Consider the following 21,018-nt stretch of genomic DNA (forward strand, 5'->3'; position numbering starts at 1 on the left):
ATGGCGGCGGCGGCAGAATTTCCCAGCTCCACTCCTTACAACAGCCGGGTGCGGGTGGGGGTGGGAGCGTTCATTGTCGCGGTGCGAGAGGACCTCGAAGCAGCAACCGGGTCTGGCATTGGGGAAGAGGTCCAAGACGTACAGTGACAGAGGTTTTGTGGGAGAGGTTATGGGGAGACTGATGGCATTCCAGCTCTTCCGTGAAGTGGGAGGAGCGAAGGGATCGATGATGTTCAGGTCAAGGTTACAGAGCGTGGTCTGGCAGTTGTTGTCGGAGTAAAGGATGTTGCTCTCCCCTCCCAGTATAGAGAACAAGTACGCCGTCGTCTTGTTATGAATGCTGGGCGATGCTCGGAAATTGATCGCCGGCCGAGGCAATCTTTTGCAGCCGCCCATCGCTGCCAACTCTCCTCGTTTGCTCTTCCTTGGTACTGCAGGTTGTGCTGCTCGCTTTGCCATTTCCGAGTCTTCGTAGAAGAGGTGCTTGCGGGCGTCGATGCGGCAGAGAGAATAGATGCGACTGCTGAAGTCATGCACTATCAGATTCAAATACCGGCGACTCATAGTAATGTACTGTCACCTGGCTCTCAAAAGGAAGATGGAGAATCAATATTAGGCCGAGGTATCGGATTACTGCAAAACATCAATCAAAAGTGGAGATGCATACCTGCGCCAAAATACTGTCGGCCTCCAATTGTCTACGTAGAAGAATCTTCAGATGGCCTGGCGGTAGGGAGGCTCTCGCCGATCGAAAAATACCAGAAGCTGTTGATCTACCATACCATCACCAGCGAAGGATCTACTCCTAGTTCGCTGCCCTTCGAAAATGTTGAGGTAGAGATGGACACTACCAGACCGGCTGGAGAAATCAAGAGGAGGAAAGGCAGAGGGAGCGGCGGCGGTGCAAAGGGCAAGATGTGGATTTGTGCTTCTTCTCTTTTTTTCTTCTGAGGGAAGCAAGATGGATTTGTGAAACCTAGCTAGAAGAAAGGCGGAAAGGCCGCGGCGGACGAGTTGGAATTTATGGGCCTTTTGGCCTATATATGATCCAAAGTGAACTTGGCCCAAATAAATTTATGCGCTTGTAGAGAAGTCAAAGGGTGGAGGATATGAAAGTTCGTAAATACATACTAGTGCGCGTGCGCTCGCTTATCGTCTCGAGCGGCCGCGGCGACACAGCCCCAGTGCTAGACGACAAGGAAGCATAGGCCACAGCGCTAGAAAAATCGCCGCTCATCTCAATCCTCTTCTCATCTCCCGGCTCCGAGCACTTTTCCTCTCCATTCCTTCCTCCTCCTTCCCTGACCAGCCGGCCGCCGCCCCCGTGCAGATTCAAGCCGCAGCCATGGCGTCCGAGCGCACGCGACCCGTCCTCCTGCCGACCGCCGCCATCGGCCTCCGGCGCGCAGCCGCGCGTGAACCCGGACGGATCCGATGAGCTCCGCCATGCCGGATCTGAGGAGCTCCACGCCGGATCCGCCCGTCCACGGAGTCCCCGCGTTCTCCCCCTTCCTCCCATCCCTTTCCCTTTTCCTGGTGCGGTAGCAGCCGACGACAGGCGAAGGCGAGGTTGCAGCCCGCGATGGCGGAGTCGAGAGGCAGCAGCCGGTGACGTCAAGCGCATCTATGGGTACCGACGTGAAGAGCATCTCTGTTTTTTTATTTTCATTTTTCAGTTGCACACACTCACACATCATTTGGCTGCATATGCAGGATAGTTGCACGCTCTAGACCGTATAGTTGGCAGGAGACATTGTACAGTGAGGCAGTCACAGATCTAGCTGTGCCAACCCCAGACATTATCTTGCCAACTTCAGAGTACAAACTGCCAAGCAAACCTGATACAGTGCCAACTCAAGATCTCAGCATAACATCTAGCAAAGTACCAAACAGACAAAGGCTCAGTGCCAACTCCAGGAGCCATTGTGGCAACTCTAGTAGCCACTGTGTCAACTCTAGCATCCAGTGAGCCAGCTGCAGGTCCAAATGTGCCGACTCCAGCAACCGCTGTGCCAACTCCAGCATCCAGTGAGCCAACTGCAGGTTCAACTGCGCCAACTCCGGCAACCACTGTGCCACCACCAGCAGCTATTGAGCCAACTGCAGGTTCAAATGTGCCAACCGGAGCAACTTCTGAGCCAACTGCAGGTCTACCTGTGCCAACTGCAAGACATTTTGTAGCCAACTATCAGTGGTGTTGGGCAACCTGTCCAACCTCTTTTGCCAACAGCTCAAGAAGGCACAAGGTTTGATCATCAAAACAAACTAACCAAGAAGGAAGTCTACAGGAATCTACGCTTTTTTGAAGATGACAAAGCCATGGGTAAATAAGGTCTGTAGGGGAGGTGAAGGGGAAATTAAAAAGGAAGAAATTCAATGGATCCTCACTTTTCCCTCCTTCTGGTTGCTGTGGTTGCACAGTTGTGTCTGCAGCTGGCTCACTTGCTGGTGGAGTTGACACAACGGCTGATACAGTTGGTTCATTTGGTCCTACAGCTGGCTCACTTGCTGGTGGAGTTCACACAACGGCTGATACAGTTGGTTCATTTGGACCTACAGTTGCCACAATAGTGGCTGGGTTTGCTGGTTTGCTGCTTGGGATGCTGACATACTTACCATGTTTTTGCACATCTTTTTTGTTGCACATAATTTTTCCACACGGTGTGGCTATATATTTGGCTGCTGGAACTGATTTAGTTGCATGAAAGCAGCTTCAATTTGCCTATGTTTTGTTTGCACATGACCGTTGTGGATATATTTTATGTCTACTTTTTTTGCACACAGTGTGCCCATAGTTGGCTGCTGGAATTGCTGTAGTTGCACGGAAGCAGATAACTGGTTGCACAGATTGTGTGCAAACTACATGTACGTTTTCCTCCTCTCCTTTTTTGCCTTTTTAGGTTTTTCCTGATCTTCTTCCTGCTCCCAAGATCTCTTTCCTCTCTTCTCCTCTGTTCTTAGTTCTTTGGAGGCGCCATGGCTTTTTCCTGGCGATGGAGATTTTTCACCCTGGTGGGATCTTCCCTTTCGTGGGGAAGAAGATGCTGTGAGGCAGATAGCTGGATCAGAGGCAGTTATAGAGGGGGGAGAGGGGGTGGGGTTGCGCTGCACGTGATTCCCACGGCCAGCTGGCGTGCGCGGGACCGCGTGGTTGCTAGCGACGGTTTCGCGGGACGCGACTGGCCACTTTCCTTTTAAGGACGAAGGGGGACCAGGTGGTTTCCTTTTTGGTCGGCCGCTCACTATCCATCCCAGGCGGCTGTGCGCCCACTAGACGCGTCCATGAAAGTTTGACCCTTCCACTCGGGGAAAAAATGGAAGTTAGATCCATACTTCCTAGAGAGAAAGACTTGGGCCAACATATAACCGGTCCCTTTGGATGACATCGGACAAGAGGAGAACTATGCTAAATGCACGCTGGCTCATGTTTCACATGACTTGTGACTTTGGCGACGCGCGGCTGCTAATTTTCATCCATATGCTTCTTTTTAGACGAGTTTCATCCATATGTGAGATCACCACGGTTGAGAGGCCGCTCACACAGGAAACTGCGCTTATCAGATAGACCGTTGCCCCGCCATTTTCAGCCCAAGATGATGTGCTGTTCTAGAATCAGGTGTGTTATTTATGCCCAAGGAGCTTGATTGATTCACCGTGTGGTAAAATTGGCAGCTGGCAGCATGCATCTCATAACATAGAGGAAACAGCAATCAAATAAAAAGATACCGCATATCTGGAGGGGGATTAGCCCAAGCAGATACGGTACACGGCTGCCACTTGCTTCAAACAAGGAAATAAAAAGTCCAAGACGACTGAACTGATCGGTAATGAAGATAGAACAAGAGCCCAAGATGACAGTCACACAAAATAGCGTTCAAGATAGGCACTACTAAACTCCAAGAGTTGGTTCAACAAATTCCAGCTTCAGTTCATCATGCATCTCTAAAACTAAGAGCATTCGATAACTAGATGATTTATTTCTGCATGTCCACTTTGAAGCTGGTAAGTGGAACATGTACGCATGCACAATGGAACACACAATGGTACTTCATCAGTCAATTTCTTCGAAGGGGGAGGAAACTGCACCGGTATGTCATTGCTTCAAACTTAGAAGATGGGTAGATGCCTTTAAAGGAAATGATCTCATCAGTCAATTTGAACTTCAATACTGAGTACTGCAAAGATTCTCAGCTAGTATATATATATATACAAGAAATAAAAGTTCAATACCACACTTAGGGACCTTATATATTCCAGAATTAATCGTCCACAGGTTAATCATTAGCAGTATGCGAGTATCAGTTATTAAACTAACGTGAAAAGAGGAGACATGAAAAACTGTGTGACGCTAGAAAAATTTAAGCCGGTAGAACTACACTCTTGTACAAGAAAACATATATTAATCATGGTAAACAAAATTTACAGTTAATATTACATACTCCCTCCGTCCCAAAATTCTTGTCTTAGATTTGTCTAGATACGGATGTATTACTTATCACAATAGTCAGATGTCTTAACAAAAATAATAGATATAGAACAAGGTAAATATACATCACCTCATCAAGGGACACATCATGCTAGCAGTAACAAGAGACCACTCATGGACATTCATTTCATTGTTTAACATTTCAGGCCCATCATCATCCCCATCAGCCACATTGCCTACAAACAAAAGACAAAATAAACTGACGAAAATTCAAATAAAATGTACTCCCTCCATTCCATAATTATTGTCGTGGTTTTAGTTCAACATGGCAATGTAGTCATGTACCTTGAGCCAGTTACTAACTTAAGATACAGTGTTCCATAAGAATAACCGAACAAGCAAAGGCACATCTACTACAAATTTGATGAAAAAATATATACGCAAAATAGTATAGCAATGCTCCATTTTGCACAGTAGTGAAGGATGCTTCCAGCCTATCATTTATGTTGTCTAGAGGACTATTAACTGTTTTGAATAGATTTTGTTCCAAATTATGTGAAACACGCAAAATAAAATTGCTCACAGCACTCAAACAGTGAAATGGAGGAACATGACTACTAAAATTCAAATAGATATGGCCTTACAGAAAATAGGATAAAAGCGATATTTATTTCCGACTCTAGCAGGAGGAAAGCAAGGGATTGAAACCTTCAAATAGATATGGCCTTACAGAAAATATGATAAAAGCGATATTTATTTCTGACTCTAGCAGACAGCAAGGGATTGAAACCTTCAAATAGATATGGAGTTACAGAAAATAGGATAAAAGCGATATTTATTTCTGATTCTAGCAGGAGGACAGCAAGGGATTGAAACCTTAATAAAACTTACATATTAATTCAATAAGGAAAGATATATAGGCACAACGTCATTACAGATATATGGTTACTGGTAAGATCAACAGACATAAAAACTAACTTGTAGAGAGAAAATATTACAAGGAAGACAACAAAAGGGAAATGTGCAAATCAAGTTACTCAAATAGCATTTCTGAACTTAACCATCCATATATTGTACTCCCTCCGTTCCATATTACTCGTCGCTGATTTAGTACAAGCGACGAGTAATATGGAACGGAGGGAGTATGTGCATATATAGAAACGAAAACGATTTTGTTCTAGATTTTGCCGGGTTCGACAATCATATATATCACAAACTATTGGCAACAATTTAGCTAACAGACAGAGAAACAAGTACTATAACTTATATATGAACCGGTAGAGCTCCTTCGACAGCATTTCAACATTCCGAAAGATAGTTGGACTCTTGCAAAGTTAACGATACCTGCCGCATAAAAACTTGTGTAGGGATAAATGTTGTTGATATTGCGGGAATCGTCATGAAAAAGCATCTTTGACTGTAGTGAGCTGAGTTGGATCATGACGTACGGTGGGCCATCCTGAGAAAGATTGAACTGCTGTCCTCATCAAACCCTATGGGCACTACCAATGTTCTCTCCGTCGGTCCCAATAAACCGAGCTGGGATAGATCAATGGTTTTCCCAATCACCCAACGATCTGGGCTGGACTTCCTCTCCCACAGTTGAATGGTGCGTCCTTAAGACATGGCAAGGCCGAGGCTGTCATCCTCTGTCCGCAAGACCTGAAAGAAGGACTGCTAGGTACGTCGAGCATCCGCCGGCCGCTCAATCACACGCAGGCTCTGCCTTTCAGTGTCAAACTCAAGGACGGCACCATGATCGATCCTCCAGCAAAGTGCATTCCCAATCAGAACGCTATGGCTTAACGGATCAATCTCGTGAGGAGTCGCTGTGTTGACTGCATTTCCCCACACACCGGACTCCGATTCGTAGAGGCAAGCAAGGATCCCGTTGTGGCTATAGCGTAGCAGGACCAGCTTAAACGGGCTATCGCCATCGCCGCCGGCAGTGCACAGCATCGCGGCATGCCGGACGAGGGTCTCCTGCCTCTTGATGTGGAACCCTGGCGGAAAAGGCACCCGGCGCTGGTGGCCGGTGACGGGGTCCCACACCAGGGCTTCGGGCCGCTCCGGGCCGAGGAGGAGGGCGAGGCCGTGCCGACAGCAGCAGAAGTGGCCGCGCCCCTCGCCGCTCGCCCTGAACCGGTTGAGCCGCTCGGCGGGGATGCGATCCGGCCGGTCGAGCGTGGGCGTGAAGAAGATTGGGCGGCACAGGCCGGCGAAGAAGCCGAGGAGCGGGGCCTTCCGGTGGTGCGCGCGGAAGCGGCGGAAGAAGGCGGGGTCCTTGAGCAGGCGGCGCCAGCGCTTGCAGACGAGGGCGGCGCGCGGGAGCGAGGACGGCAGCGGAGGAAGGCGGACGAGGATCTCGCGGAGGAGGTTGTCGTCCTCCAGCGGCGGCGTGTGGGCGGGGAAGGAGCTGCCGTCGTCATCCGACGGGGAGGAGGGGCAGTGGAAGGGGATGCCTAGGTCGCCCGGCGGCGAGGCCGAGGGGGAGCGGGACCGGCGGCTCATTTCTCGTTCTGAGTCGTTGGACTGACCGTTCAGTAGTGGAGATGGTCAAATATACCATGGCCGAAACAGCGATACCATATTTACACACAAAAAACAGCGAGACCATTCAATTTGCGCTATATCTGCCGTCAATTCCGGGCGTAGGGCAACAGTGACTATAGCGGCCAAAGAAAAGAAATAAATCATGGCCAAAACATTGCTCCTCATTTGGATCGGTAATTTTAGTTTAATTTTTTTGTTAATATTAAAAAAATCAATCTATTCGTCAACTGTCCAAGATTGAACAGGCCTGCACAGCAAGAGCGTCAGTGCACTGCGTCCTGATCTTCGCGCTTGTTCAATGCCGAAGTGACGGGACGAGACGGGATGACTATGCAAACGCATTTAAATCGTCCGTTCGCTTGCCAATAGTAAACACAAACATGCGCAATGTTAATAAACCAACTCCACTCCCATCGCTTGGTCGACGGAGCAGAAGCACGAGATGGTCGGCCTTGCGATCGACCATCAAGGCCGCCATGCGCGTAGATACAAGTAGGAGATGAGCGACAACGAGCCCGGAAGCCACCGACAACGAGCTGATGCCCCTGCCCGCGTTGTTTCATACCGGCTGCACAATGGAGCAAGCACTGGAGAAAAAGCGCTACAACCTCGCTCTCATCCCATCACCGGCTAGCGGAGGGCTAGATGTACTACGAGCTCAGGAGCGAGGAGGCAGTGCTGCGTGCTGGTTATGTGGACCGACGGAGGAAATAGCACATATAATTGATGCCCATTATAACTTTTAGGGATAAGTATATTTTCCGTCCCTCAACTTTCTTCAAAGTATATGAATGGTCCCTCAATTTTAAAACCGGTAAACCTTGATCCCTTAACTTTTCAAACCAGATAAGTTTAGTCCCTCATACCACTTCCGATGGTTTTGGTCTAACGTGGACACGTTTTTGACTAAAAACTTGACACGTCGTTCGGGTTTGACAGACTGCCACATCACTGTCCACTTCAACGCCATGTCAGGAGGGGAGCATGACCATGACCGTCATCGCCAGGCCGATGTTCGCCGTCGTGTACCGCATGGAGAAGCAGGCGTACCTATGCAGCGGCCACAGGACGGTGGAGCGCCTAGTCCCTGACGACCTGACCAGGTATCGGAGCTACACATGATCGCCAGCATCTGCATGCACGGCGCTCGCCAGCGAGCAAGCCCGTCGTGCACCTCTACGGCGCCGCGCACAAGCGCCAGCAGCGCCAACGCCAAGCGCCCAAGCGGAGTATTTGACAAAAAACTACCACATAGGGGTTACCGTCCCACAGAACCATCACATTCAAAAAAGTGACTGATAAGTACCAAAAATTTCTAATTTTGTGACTAAAAACTATCACTTTTGATAAATGACCGGTTTAGACAAATTTAAACACGTTTATGACATGCAGGACCCACCCGTCAGGGGTGACGTGGCGGCACGGTCAACTCTGTTTAGTTTGACCGTTAAGTTGACCGTTATGACAGGTGGGGCCCACAGCCGTTCTTCTTCCTCCTCTCAGGTTGGTCGTCCTGACGCAGCCGCCGGAGCCGTCCCCGAGGCTCCACCGCTAAGGCGACCGCGGCCGGAACCCCGGCAGGCAGCTGCACAGCGGGGACTGGCCGACGTCGCAGTACCCGAACGCCCCGCACCTGGTGTAGCCGTCGCACGGGTTGAGCGGGAAGTGCCAGAAGCCACTCCAGCCGCCTCCGCCGCCGCTCCGGTGCCACGAGAAGCGCTGCACCTGCCCCATGGTGTCGTTGAGCACGAAGCGCGATAGCACCAACGGGTCGCTGACGTAGTAGGTGTAGTAGGTCTCGTCGGGGTTGGACAGGACCGTGAAGATGAAGTCCCTGGACTTGAGGTTGGGCACGCCGGTGAGCTCCGCGCCGTTCCACGGCCCGCTGGCGTACGACTTGGACAGGCCCCGGAAGAGGAAGAACTCGGGCAGGCCGCCGCTGACGAGCTTGAACGTGTAGGCCCCCGGCGAGGGGTCGGCCGCGCTGCGCCACGACGTGGTGTTCCTGGAGATGCCGCTCCTGCCGTCCACCCTGAGCTTCATGCCGGGGAGCAGCGTGTCCGTCGGGTAGTCGAAGCTCTCCCACGCCACGCCGGTCCGACCCGTCGTCAATCCACTTTGACTCTCCCCGCCGTGGGTCACGACCAGGTCGCCGTTGTCGAGCAGCTGCGCGGTGGCGCGGGTGGCTACGCCGCCCGAGCCGGCAGCGTCGTCGGAGGACCACACGGTGGCGTTACGGCCGTCGAGGATCACAAGCCGGCCATCGGCAGAGAGAGTGAGGACGGCGGGAGGTCTGACGACCGGATTCCGGCGATTGGCGACCCACACGACGGTCTGCTCCGGGATGGTGGCGTACCAGATGCCGAGGTAGGCCCTGCCGTTGGAGCTGCCGGGCGGGACGAAGAAGCCGAGCCTGAACACCCCGCCGGCCGACTCGAGCGTCTGTGGGCCCCACCTGTCATAACGGTCAAACTAAACAGAGTTGACTGTGCCGCCACGTCACCCCTGACGGGTGGGTCCTGCATGTCATAAACGTGTTTAAATCGTCTAAACCGGTCATTTATCAAAAGTGGTAGTTTTTAGTCACAAAATTAGAAATTTTTGGTACTTATCAGTCACTTTTTTGAATGTGGTAGTTCTGTGGGACGGCAACCCCTAATGTGGTAGTTTTTTGTCAAATACTCGCCCAAGCGCTACCACGGGAGAGTCAGATCAACAGTGACAAGCACTTGGGCCGTCCTTATCGCGATGCTCGATGGTGGCGCGGCACTCGTGGGGCCGGACGTGGTCGGGGTTGACGTACACAGCAACTCTGGGTGCTACATTCACGCGTTCTCTCGCCGCTGCTCGTTGGCTTCTCATCGCTAGTCCGCGCAGACTCGCTGACGCGTTCTGCTCCTCCAGCAAGCGCGTCGAGGGCCACCACCGTGGCTCAACCGCCACTCCGTGCACCATGAACACGAACAACTCATGACTCGCGTGCGTGTATTACTCGCGTGTTCTAGCCTGAAGTGATCGAAGGAAACAACATCCTGTACGTGCGTGCGTGGCCGGCAGCTAGATCGATCAGTTAGCTAGCTTTTCAAGTGAGCGTCAACCACGACCGCCATGGCGCCTGCAACCCTGCTGGTGCCGGCCGCATAACCTGGACGGCGAGCATGGCGAAAGTTCAGCATCCCGCGTGCCAGGCCACCGTGCCCTCGTCCAGGGCCACCACGGCTGAACACTTAAACAGCGTGCGGTGAAGCTCCGTGACGTGGCAGTCAAACCCAATGAACGTTTGTCAGTTTTAGTCAAAACCGTGTCTACCTGGGATGAAAACCACTAAAAGCGGTACGAGGGACTAATCTTATCTGGTTTGAGAAATAGAGGGTCTAAGATTTGCCGGTTTTGAAGTCGAGGGACCATTTCTCGATATCGAGAGAGCTGAAGGGACGAAAAATATACTTTTCCCTGACTTTTAAACTTGATCAACGAAATCCCCTTCCCCACAAAATAAAGTATCGAGCCAAAACTTTTACGTGGTATTTAGACCCTTAAGCCCTGTTTTTTTCTTTGAATTGTCACCGGGGGAGGTTAAGCCCTGTTTGGGATCACCGTTTTCCGTTAAATACCTCCTTACAAAATACATGCCTCGATCGATCATTTTGTTTCCGGCGGAAATTGGTCATTAGCCAAGCCAGTAAGTTACACCAGTAAACAAAACACCTCCATGTTGCTCCATTTTACACCCATCCCAATCGCGGTCTTTGGGAGAGATTTAACCGGTATTGTACATTTGGCCATTTGGGGTCAAATTCAAAATTGTACCCAAATAGAGTTCGGGGGTTGTCCCATCAGGCGCATTTCGGGGTGAGAAATGGACTTCCTTCTTTCATTTTCGACCAAAACCACTTTAAAAAGCCCACTAATTTGGCACGGCCTGGCCCTTGCCGCAGAGCCGCGCCATCCTCTGTAGCATCGCCGCGATCTGCCGGCCGTCGCCGTTGTTCCGCGCCACCACCTCCCGCAGCTCCCTCGCACGGCGCCTCGCCGCCTGCCCTTCTTCCCCATTCACAGCCGCGCGCACCGCCCGCGCCACTTCCTCCGCTGTGAACTCCCCGAACCGCTCCTGCTTCACGCGCGTGGCCGCCGCGCCCAGTTCCACCGCGAGGTTGGCGTTCAGCGGCTGGTCGATGTGCAGCGGCAGCGCCACCATCGGCACCCCCTCCGCCATCGACTCCAGCACCGAGCTCCACCCGCAGTGGGTCAGGAACGCGCCGCAGGAAGGGTGCGACAGGATGCGCCGCTGCGGCGCCCACCCTTCCACCACCAGCCCGCGCGCTGGCGCGAACCCCGACGGCATGGACCTCGCCGCGCCGCGGGCGTCGTCCTCTGCGTTCGGGAACCGCACCGCCCACAGGAAGGGTGCCCCGCTGAGCTCCAGCCCGCGCGCCATCTGCGCCATCTGGCGCTCCGACATGAAGTACTCGCTGCCGAAGGAGACGAATACCACGGTGCCCGGCTCCTCGCCGTCGAGCCACCGCATGATGCGCCCGCCGTCGCGTTGCTCTTCCGACCCACCGGAGTCGACGAGCAACGGGCCGGTGGGGATGATCTCCTTGCCCAAAAGCTGGGACAGGTAGTCCATGTACTTGCGCTCGATCTCGGCGCAGGTCTTGACGGCCACGAACCCGGACGAGCGCTCCAGGCTGAGCGGCAGGCGATCGCGCTCGGGAACCAGGGCGGTGCTGTCTTCGCGGACGGCGACCAGCGCCGTGTACTTGGCGTCCTCGTCGACGCCGCCGAGGCTGATGCTCTCGAACGGGAAGGCGCTGGGGGGCCGGTCCGTCTTGAGGCAGTGGATGAAGAAGGCCGTGGCGGCGGCGCCGCAGGTTGCGAAGTGGACCGCCGGAACGCCGCGCGCCTTGGCCTCGAGCGGCGCCCACGGCTGGATGAAGTCGTAGACGAGGATGTCCGGGCAGAGCTCGTCGAGGAGCGCGCCGAAGCGCGGCGCGGCGAGGTCGCAGGCGCGCTTGAGGACCGGCATGAGGCGGGCGGGGAGGCCCTTGGTGGTGTGCAGCGCGGGCGGGAGGTCAGGGAGCGCCGGCAGGTGGAGCTCGACGAGCCTGAGCCTGTCCGTCTGGTGGTGCGCGAGGGGCGCGAGGTTGGCCGGCGTGGAGACGAGGTGGACGACGACGTCGAGGTGGTGGCGGCCATCGGAGGCGCTGGCGATGAGGCGCTTGGCCAGCTCGAGGTACGGGCTGATGTGGCCGTGCGCCAGCCACGGGAACATGACCACGCGCATGCGCTCGCTCTCCGCCTGCGCCATGGCGATCGATCGGTCGTGGCTGTCGATCGATGAGGCTACGGGTACAGTAATGCAGTGAAGCTTCTCAGTGTCTGAGTAGAATTCTTCTTCTTGCGTTGTGATCTGCGGCCGGCGGGCGCGTGGATTTATAGGCGGAGTGATCCGAGAGGGTGCTGACCGTCGGCGTACGTACGTGCAGAGAGCTCAGTGGGCGAGCGCCGCGCGCAAGCTCCCCGGAGGTCGGGGGTTGCGGCGTCAGCATGGGTGGCGCGCGGAGTCACTAGTCCGAGGCCACGCGTTGCGTGGGTGAGAGGCGCGTGTCGGGCTTCTTCCATCAAGTTCGTGACTCTGGCCTCTAGATCTAGATGGGGCACGACGGCCCACGACGGCGCGAGGTTAGCTGGCTGGTCGGCTGGCAAATTCGAATTTGTTGCTTCTCGCGGGCTGCGTGAAACGACGGCTTCCGGGGCAGATAAAAGCCAGAAGTTGCTAGAGTTACCGAAGAATTGGCTACAAGCGAGCCTGAAAAGAACGTGAACCTCTTTTTTCTAAGTTTTTTTTTCAAAAAAATTTCTCATCTATTCATCTTCAATCACGGCAGTACAACGAATACCAGAAATATCAAAAATTATATCCTGATCCATAGACCACCTAGCGACAACTACAAGCACTTAAGTTAGCCGAAGACGTGCCACCGTCATTGCCCCTCCCTCGCCAGACGGTGAGGAAGTCGTCGTGCTAAATCTCCATATGACCAACGCATCATTAACAGCATCAGCCGCCGCCGATGAAGATTAGCGTAAACCGGAAGGATCCAACCTGAAAACACATGAAAATAGACGAACTGCGACTAGATCCGAACAAATCCACCGAGGACATATCCGCCGGAGACACCTACACACGCCCACTAATGATACTAGACACACTATCAGAACGGGGCTAGGGGGAACCTTATCCTGTATTCAGGGAGCAGCCGTCATCTCGTCTTTCTGAGTAGGACACAAACCCTAAAAAACGAAAAGAAACGATTGAAAACAGAGCTCTCCTACCAACAAGGGCTGAGATCTACCGCGCCGCCATGGCCTTAAGGCCACCGGAGACGAGGCGAACTGACGTCGGCGTCGGCGAGAGACAGGGAACCCTAGATTTTTCTTGAGGAGAAGTTCAAGATTTACGTAGCCTTTCTAAGCTATTATTATTAGGATATAAAGAACTAATTCTTTTCTAATCAATTTCTTGTGTAATATTTGAATATTCTTCCATTCCAATGAAAAAATCCAAAAGGGTTTTCATTTACAGAAGTGATAACCGACGAACATCACATGGGAGGAGATGGCAAATAAACACGGCTTTTTGCAACTTTATTGGTCCGAGATGGCAAATCCAGCCCCTTTTGCCACAATTCTTCTTCTCTGAAGAAATTGCCGTACCATGCAACTAAATTTACCATCTAAACTGTTCGCAATTGAGGCGCCCTCCCGGCAAACGTTCACTGACTATTGGGTCCTTCTATTTAATGGTGAAATTAAAATGGACACATAGAAAAGGGTTTTTGGATTACGTTTTTGAAAAAGGGAAAGAGCTATAGCAACTTTGGCATTGTTGTCATACTCACAACCTATAAAATATGTTTGGAATGTATTATATATTTATTTTAAGGATGTGGAGGCTTCATGCAAACACAACCGTCAAAACGGCAGCCCTATAACTTTTGGACTCCAATATTGACTGAATGTCAAAGCTAGGAGTCTTTGGACGGAACATTTTGTTCGCACTTGATGGGGAGCAAATCGAACGAATTCCGTTCGATGAAAAAGAAGCCACAACGCGACCCCCCCCCTTCCGCCCCCACTCCCTCATCACGATGAAACTTCCCACATGAACCATTCCAACCAGACCTTCCATCCACGTCGACATCTGCGACGCTATTAAAACACAACATGTGGCAAAGGGAAAATGGCCCAAGATGATGTTATGGTTTAAGATCTACAATGATCTTAGTTGTATTTACTTGTATGTTTAACTTAAGAACTGATATGTTAAGTTAAGAATTGACACGTCTCAGGTTATGACGCGACACTGTCTTCAAAGAAGAAGATGTATGAGGGCATGCCCAATCTTCACGGTGTATGGTCGATGAATGGAGGGGATAACTAGCTGCAAGCAGCCGAAAAACAGAAAAGAAGAGATTATGACCCGACCAGACATTGTTTCGCTGGAAGTCAAAACAATGTTTCTTCAGCGGCAAACTTGAGTTCTGAAAATATTTAGCAAGTCGGGATATCTGAACTCGTCCAAAACATTATTTTGTCGGAATTGGAACATAGTTTCTTCAGCAGATAACTTATTTTCTCATGAACTCGCCAACTTTGTGTTCTTCGTCCTAAAACATGGTTTCTGCACGGAGTGAAAAAGTTGTCGGCCTTCTTCCACATTGCACTTGAGTTCAACCAGCAACAAAGGTGGTGAAGGCACAACCATGGTTTCAAGGTCATATGATAAACTCAAGTTAGCGTTCACCCTAGGTTCTGTACCACACTCAATAGAGCAACACAATAGGAGCCTTACCGCCCTAGGCCTCGGTTATCTTCCCTCAAGCATGTTGGATCTGATTCAAAGATGGCTCACTGCTGAGGTATCGCTGAGAGGACTTAACCCTAGCTCTAGCATGTTGCAAACATGCCTTCGTATTGGAGTGGATTTTTAGCTCTCGGGCTCCATTAAGCCCCAAAATTTAGAAAATTCAAAAACAATCTTTTTAGGTTTCAAAAAATATCATCTTTTTAGGTTTAGAAAAACTTTAAAATAAATATACAAGTATTCATAGATGTATACTAGATGTGTGTGAAATTTCATCACAAAAATATGTTTTGGTGTGGGATGTAAAAAATCATGTACTTCTATGGTGAATAGCACATGTGCTAGAAATATGTGATTTTGTCTATTTTTTAGATTGCATAAAATGATATTTCACCATAATACTTTCCAAACAAATGTATACATTCATATATATACTCGCTCTGTTTCTAAACATAAGACCTTTTAGAGATTCTAATGGACTACATACGGAGCAAAATGAGTGAATCTACACTCTAAATCATATTGGAATCTCTAAAAGGTCTTACGTTTAGAAATGAAGGAGTATGTGTGTGTGTGTGTGTGTGTGTGTGTTTTCAGAATTTTTAAAAATCTAAAAAATTGTTTTTGAATTTTTTCAATTAAAGGCTCCGTGGACCTTGGAGCTAGAACTCCATTAGCAATGTCGTTCGCATTGTAGTTTCTAGTTATACAAGTCTCAACAAATAAACCCAGCCCCGGAAAATTAGGTCTTACCTTCCACGTCTCAACAAATAAACCCAGCCCTGGAAAAGTAGGATCACACGAGACGATCAAGGGAGGCGACGAGGGTTCCCTTGCGCGCCGCCGGTTCCCTCTTTCTTCTTCCTTGTTGGTATGATTTGCTGCTGTTGTTCTTCTCCTTTCTCTGCGCTGATGCTGGTGGGAGATCCTGCTTTGTCCGGGCGGATGGCCCGGCCGTGGTGCTAGACCGGTTGGATGACTCGAGTTCTCTTCCTTCCGGAAGGGACACTTTTCGCGGTACTCAAAGCCAAAGATGGCGACGGATGTTGCAGGTGTGTTGGATTGATGTCCATGCCCTCTCAGCGCTGGTGTCAAGAAAGAAGGAAGCAGCTGTTAGGATGATCTCCATCGTGTGGGCCCAACGGCCCACCGGGCACTTAGATCCGCGCCCTGATCGGGGCGCTCAACCCACTATGGTTGACGGGCCCCTGTCACCTGCACTATATAAAGAGGTGGGGTCGCGGCTCACAACACGAGGTTCGTCGCTACGCCGTACACCCCACATACATCCCCTACCGATCTAGGGTTAGTGCAGTGCTGATGGGAAGCACCGCCACCGCTACTCTCTGCCATCACCGGCACCTTCCACCATGACCACTGTTTCGGGTTCATTAACCCAAGGAGAAGGTAATCCACCGAGGATCTCTAACCCTAACCGATCCCAGAAATCTATCAATGGTATCAGCCAGATTGGGTTAGATTTTTCGGTTGAAAAGAAATCACAGAAAATTGTCCCCTCCCTTAGAACCCTAAAGTGACAGGGCAAAGATCTCACCGGAGAGGGCCCGGTGCTCGCCGGCAAAGTGCGCCGCCGCAAGGCCGCGCCAGTTCCTCTCGATCCCGAATCGCATCGGCATGCCGAGGATCCGGGAAGAAGAACAACCCCGCAAGGGGCAAAGGGCACCACCACCATGCCATTTGACGGCGGCGCGTTCACCCTGGAGGTGCTCGCGCACGCCGGGAAAGGGGACAGGGAGGGCGCCGCCATATCGCGCGTGCTACCTCTCTAATAGAAGGCGGTGGTGGATGGGTGAAATGGAGAAGGGGAAAGGAAAGGAGGACCCTCGCCGCGCTAGGGAGCCTCGCCGTCGGCCAGAGAGGACCACGGGCGAGAAGGGGAGCAGAGGACCGCTCCGCCGCGTCATTTTCTCTCTCTGTCATTGGAGGATAGGATAGAGGGAAAGGGAAGAAGAGGTGGTGCGCGGCGCAGCGACGGCCGACACCGTCGCCGGCTCGCCTGCGGCGCGGCTGGACCGCTGGAGCAGCTCCGCCGCCGCGGGAGCGAGAGAGAAAGGAGAGGTGCGCGGGGGAAGGAGAGAATGGACTAGGGTTCGTCCAGAGCGGCGCGGTGGGTCGTTTTGTTCGACCGATCGGCGCGGATGGTCGCTGGATCGCAAAGAACGGCTATGATTAAAACCCTAGATCTGCTACGGGCCATGGGCCGAAAGTGTAGCGAGGCCGGCTCGCTCGCGCTGGGCTGCTGGCGCTGGTGTGAGCTCTAAAGAATTATACTAGATGCGCGTGAAATTTCATTCACAAAAATACGTACTGGTGTGAGCTCTAAAAAAATATGTACTTTTTGTGTGAATAGTACATGTGCTAGAAATATGTGATTTTGTACTCTTTTTTAGCTTGCATAAAAAGGTGTTTCCCCATGATACTTTGCAAACAAATAAGTATTACACATTCATATGTATGTGTGCATTTTTTTCCTAGTTTTATTACGGACCTATGGTCTGGAGCATGCTCCTGTAACAAAAATCGAGTTGTGCGCCCTAGGCCTCGGTTATCTTCCCTCAAACATGATCTGGATCAGATTCAAAGATGGCCCACTGCCGAGGTATCGCCTTCGTATTAGATAGTGGATTTCTAGCTCTCGGGCTCTCCATGGAGCCCAAAAAATGAAAAAAAAAATCATATTTTTATGTTTTGAAAAAAAACATTTTTATAATTTAGAAAATTTTAAAAATAAATACACAAGTATTCTTAGATGTATACTAGATGTGTGTGAAATTTTATCACGAAAATAAGCATTGGTGTGTGCTGTAAAAAATCATGTACTTTTCTGGTCAATAGTACATGTGCTAGAAATATGTGATTTTGCAAGAGAAATAGCTTGCATAAAAAAAGTATTTGGTGCATATATACATAGCTTTGTCTAGTTTTTTGTTCAGAATATCAGGTGCCCGCTGACCAGACCACACGTCTCTTCATGACGTGCTCTCACGCTGGGCACATGATGTAACGAACTCTCTCCCTGCATGTTTGTTGTAACACGCGTGTGCTGTGTCTCATGCATCCTCCATCACAACTCGCTCCATAGGCTCCCATGACGCCACGTCTCGTCGGCAACTACCTGAGCATAAACCAACGGCCCGAGTACCAAGGAGATCGATGCGCAACGCAAGGGTCGATCCAGTCCAGAGCTAGCTCCGTCCTACACCAAGGCCAAGTGGACGATCGATCCGGCCAGAGACACATGTGGTGGCCGTCGTCGCTGCTCTACCCGCCGCCGCCGTCGGCCTTCGTCACGGCCATGTCGGTGGTGTCGTTCGCGTCGCTGGCGTCCGCGGGCCTCTCGGAGCTCCGCGGCCAGCACATGGCCTACTCCAAGTTCTGGCACGTCGTGTCTGGACAGCAGCAGAACAAGGGGGGCACCGGCGGCGCGCAGCTGGCGGGCCGTCACGGGATGCTGGTGGCCTACGCGCCGGCTCTGGTCGCCGCCGCCGCGTCCTTCGTCGTGCCGGGTGCCGTGGAAGGGCTGCGCGCGGAGCTCCTCGCCGCCGCGCTCGCCGTCCACTTCCTCAAGCGTGTCCTCGAGGTAATATTATGATCCAACAAGGTCTTGCTTCAACATTCACGCTGGAATTCTTTCTTCAAGACACTCGATCTTTCCGGGCAAAAGAAAGATATACTACTCCCTCCGTAAACTAATATAAAAGCATTTAGATAACTACCTTATATTAGTTTACAGAGGGAGTACTAACTTAGAAATGGTCTTTAATTAGGTGCCGCCAAAAGTATTGCAAATCATGTACTTCAACCGTGTTTTTAACGAGACATGTTATAGAAGTGGGGTTCACATCTTCGATGAAATTTGACTGGAAAATTAGGAATTTTAGTGCATTCAGGTCAATTTATTGTGGTGACACATGGATTTGAGCCAAATTTAAACAAAATCCAAACTTATTTCGTCAAACTTTAGTTGAATTGGAGTTGAATATTTTCTCTCGTTTGACTGGAAAAAAAATGGGAAGAAAAATCAAGGAAGAGAAATCTCTGTGTTTTTATAGGTTTATTGAAAACAAATCGTGTTCCAGTAAAGGCATGAATATTGTTCCATTACATGATTGTGACCTAGCAATCTAGTACTCCCTCTATTTTAAAATAAGTTGGACCACTACTTAACTTGCTCTTTTACAAGGTACTCTTCATCCACCGGTACAGTGGAAACATGCCACTCAACACCGCGCTCGCCATCTCCTCCAGCTACCTGCTCAGCGCCATCACCATGATCTACGCGCAGCACCTCGCCGTTGAACTCCCTGACCCTACAACCAACCTCCTCTACCCAGGCGTGCTCCTCTTTGCCGTTGGCATCGCCGGCAACTTCTACCACCACTACCTCCTCTCGCAACTCAGGAAGGGAGGTGACGACGATAAAGGGTACAAGATCCCCAAAGGCGGGCTCTTCGAGTTCGTCACCTGCCCGCACTACCTCTTCGAGATCACCGGATTCTTCGGGTTCGCGATGATCTCGCAGACGGTTTATGCGCTCGCCATGGCCTCCGGCACGGCAGCCTACCTCGTCGGCCGAAGCTTCGCCACCCGGAGATGGTACGAATCCAAGTTCGAGGAGTTCCCAGCGAGCATCAAGGCTCTGGTGCCCTATATCTTGTAGTGAGCCAACTAATTGGTTGACAGCCGGATTGTCTATTTACAAGCAGTCTCACGTTTATCTAACCTCGGCGACCATTCTAAGCCTTTGTGTCTGTCGACATCTGAATTGATCGTCCCTAATCTCATCTCACTTCATACATAAACTACCGACTAAAAATAAAATTAATTGCTAAACTCCACGCTGAAAAACATAGCTTGCAGAATGTTCGTTCATGTTTGAAAGAATTATGAAATTATGATCCATACATCAGACCGTAAGGGAGGATAATTTCGGTTTTCCTCCCTTACGGCGCACCTAGCCGAAGTACTAAAATCGATAAGGAGTAAAATTTATCCTCCACCGTCCAAAATCTCTCCCAATCTCCCTAAATATGCTCACTCTCGCCGCTGCTGAGTAAAAGTGGTGCCCTCTCTTTCTCCCACCATCCCGCCGCCCTGTCTCCCGCCGCCGCAGCCACCATGCCCCGCTGCCTCCACCGATGACCGTCTCTCTAGCTGGAATGGATAGCCCGGTCCCTTCCCACACCACGCCTACCACTGATGCTGGCTTGTCGCTGCCGGAAATCACCCACACGCAGCCGCCCGCGCCGAAAAAAACTTAGGGGATGAAAAAAACCATTGGGTTCAAGCTCGTCCTCCAACCGCGGAAATGGCATCTGATGTGGGGACTACTTCTTCGGCCATGGCTTGTGTCGGAGTGTGTTCTCCAGACACCAGGGATCTAGGATACCCTGTATTTGTGCGTTCGGCCAGGGGCTAAACGCCTAGTCAGTCCACTATCAAAGGAACACAAGCAAACAAGGACACAACGGATTTTATATACAGGTCCGGGCCGCCATGTTAGCGTAAAACCCTACGTCCTGTTGGTATTCATATAATCTGTGAAATACAAGTGCTCAAGTTGTCGGGAGGATGACCTCCAGGTAGGCTCAAGGAAACAAGTTAACATTTCAAAACATCATGACGGCTCAAGTCCCTCAAGTCGGCTGGCCCTCCAGCCGGCTCCCCCCGATGGAGGACGGTGTGACGCCCGGATAATCAAGCTACAGTAAAACTCTGCTAATGATGCCACGTCACCTCCGTTACTGTTTCTAATCCTTCGTTAGTACAAAACTGATTCAAAAATCAATTCAAAATATGGCAAACAACAAAAGTTTTCAAACATTGAAACAAAAATGTTCGGAGTGAACCAAATATTGCACAGATAATTATGGTGGAGAAACCACACCTTTATAAAATGTTTAAATACTATGAGATGAATAAAACAGTAGCAAAAACAATTATATAAGTGTTATTAAATATAAACAAATATTAAACTAGTTTATTTAGTCACTAAAAACTTTTTACAACTCCAATTTAGGTGTGGGCTTTAACTTATTATAAAACTATAACTATTAAAGAAATAAAATAAAACAGTAAAGGAAAATAAATAAAAGAAAAAAACAGAAAACAGAAGACAATCAAACAAAAAAAGGAAAAGAACCCCCCC

At 50.6% G+C, this 21,018-nt stretch overlaps 4 protein-coding genes across 4 annotated transcripts; 2 read left to right on the forward strand and 2 right to left on the reverse strand.

The window, feature by feature from the left end:
- Window positions 1-2,779, forward strand: LOC123055656 (serine/arginine repetitive matrix protein 1). The gene is made up of 4 exons (XM_044479573.1): window positions 1-110; window positions 207-315; window positions 1,209-1,630; window positions 1,714-2,779. The coding sequence occupies exons 1-4, from the start codon at window positions 1-3 to the stop codon at window positions 1,967-1,969; spliced, it is 897 nt and encodes a 298-aa protein (XP_044335508.1). The 3' UTR covers window positions 1,970-2,779.
- A 794-nt stretch (window positions 2,780-3,573) lies between these two features.
- Window positions 3,574-6,977, reverse strand: LOC123051610 (uncharacterized). Its single transcript, XM_044474543.1, has 3 exons — window positions 5,771-6,977; window positions 4,557-4,662; window positions 3,574-4,126 (listed from the first exon to the last, which is right to left on the reverse strand). Exon 1 carries the CDS (start codon window positions 6,935-6,937, stop codon window positions 6,104-6,106), a length of 834 nt encoding a protein of 277 aa, XP_044330478.1. The 5' UTR covers window positions 6,938-6,977; the 3' UTR covers window positions 3,574-4,126; window positions 4,557-4,662; window positions 5,771-6,103.
- A 3,652-nt stretch (window positions 6,978-10,629) lies between these two features.
- LOC123048733 (UDP-glucosyltransferase 29-like) lies at window positions 10,630-12,476 on the reverse strand. The gene has a single exon (XM_044471775.1). The coding sequence runs from the start codon at window positions 12,288-12,290 to the stop codon at window positions 10,887-10,889; it is 1,404 nt and encodes a 467-aa protein (XP_044327710.1). The 5' UTR covers window positions 12,291-12,476; the 3' UTR covers window positions 10,630-10,886.
- Window positions 12,477-17,893: 5,417 nt separating this feature from the next.
- Window positions 17,894-19,610, forward strand: LOC123051611 (3-oxo-5-alpha-steroid 4-dehydrogenase 1). Its single transcript, XM_044474544.1, has 2 exons — window positions 17,894-18,450; window positions 19,054-19,610. The coding sequence occupies exons 1-2, from the start codon at window positions 17,959-17,961 to the stop codon at window positions 19,528-19,530; spliced, it is 969 nt and encodes a 322-aa protein (XP_044330479.1). The 5' UTR covers window positions 17,894-17,958; the 3' UTR covers window positions 19,531-19,610.
- Window positions 19,611-21,018: the final 1,408 nt, after the last annotated feature.

The sequence above is a fragment of the Triticum aestivum genome, chromosome 2D, assembly GCF_018294505.1.
Source record: "Triticum aestivum cultivar Chinese Spring chromosome 2D, IWGSC CS RefSeq v2.1, whole genome shotgun sequence".
In the NCBI taxonomy this organism is placed as follows: domain Eukaryota; kingdom Viridiplantae; phylum Streptophyta; class Magnoliopsida; order Poales; family Poaceae; genus Triticum; species Triticum aestivum.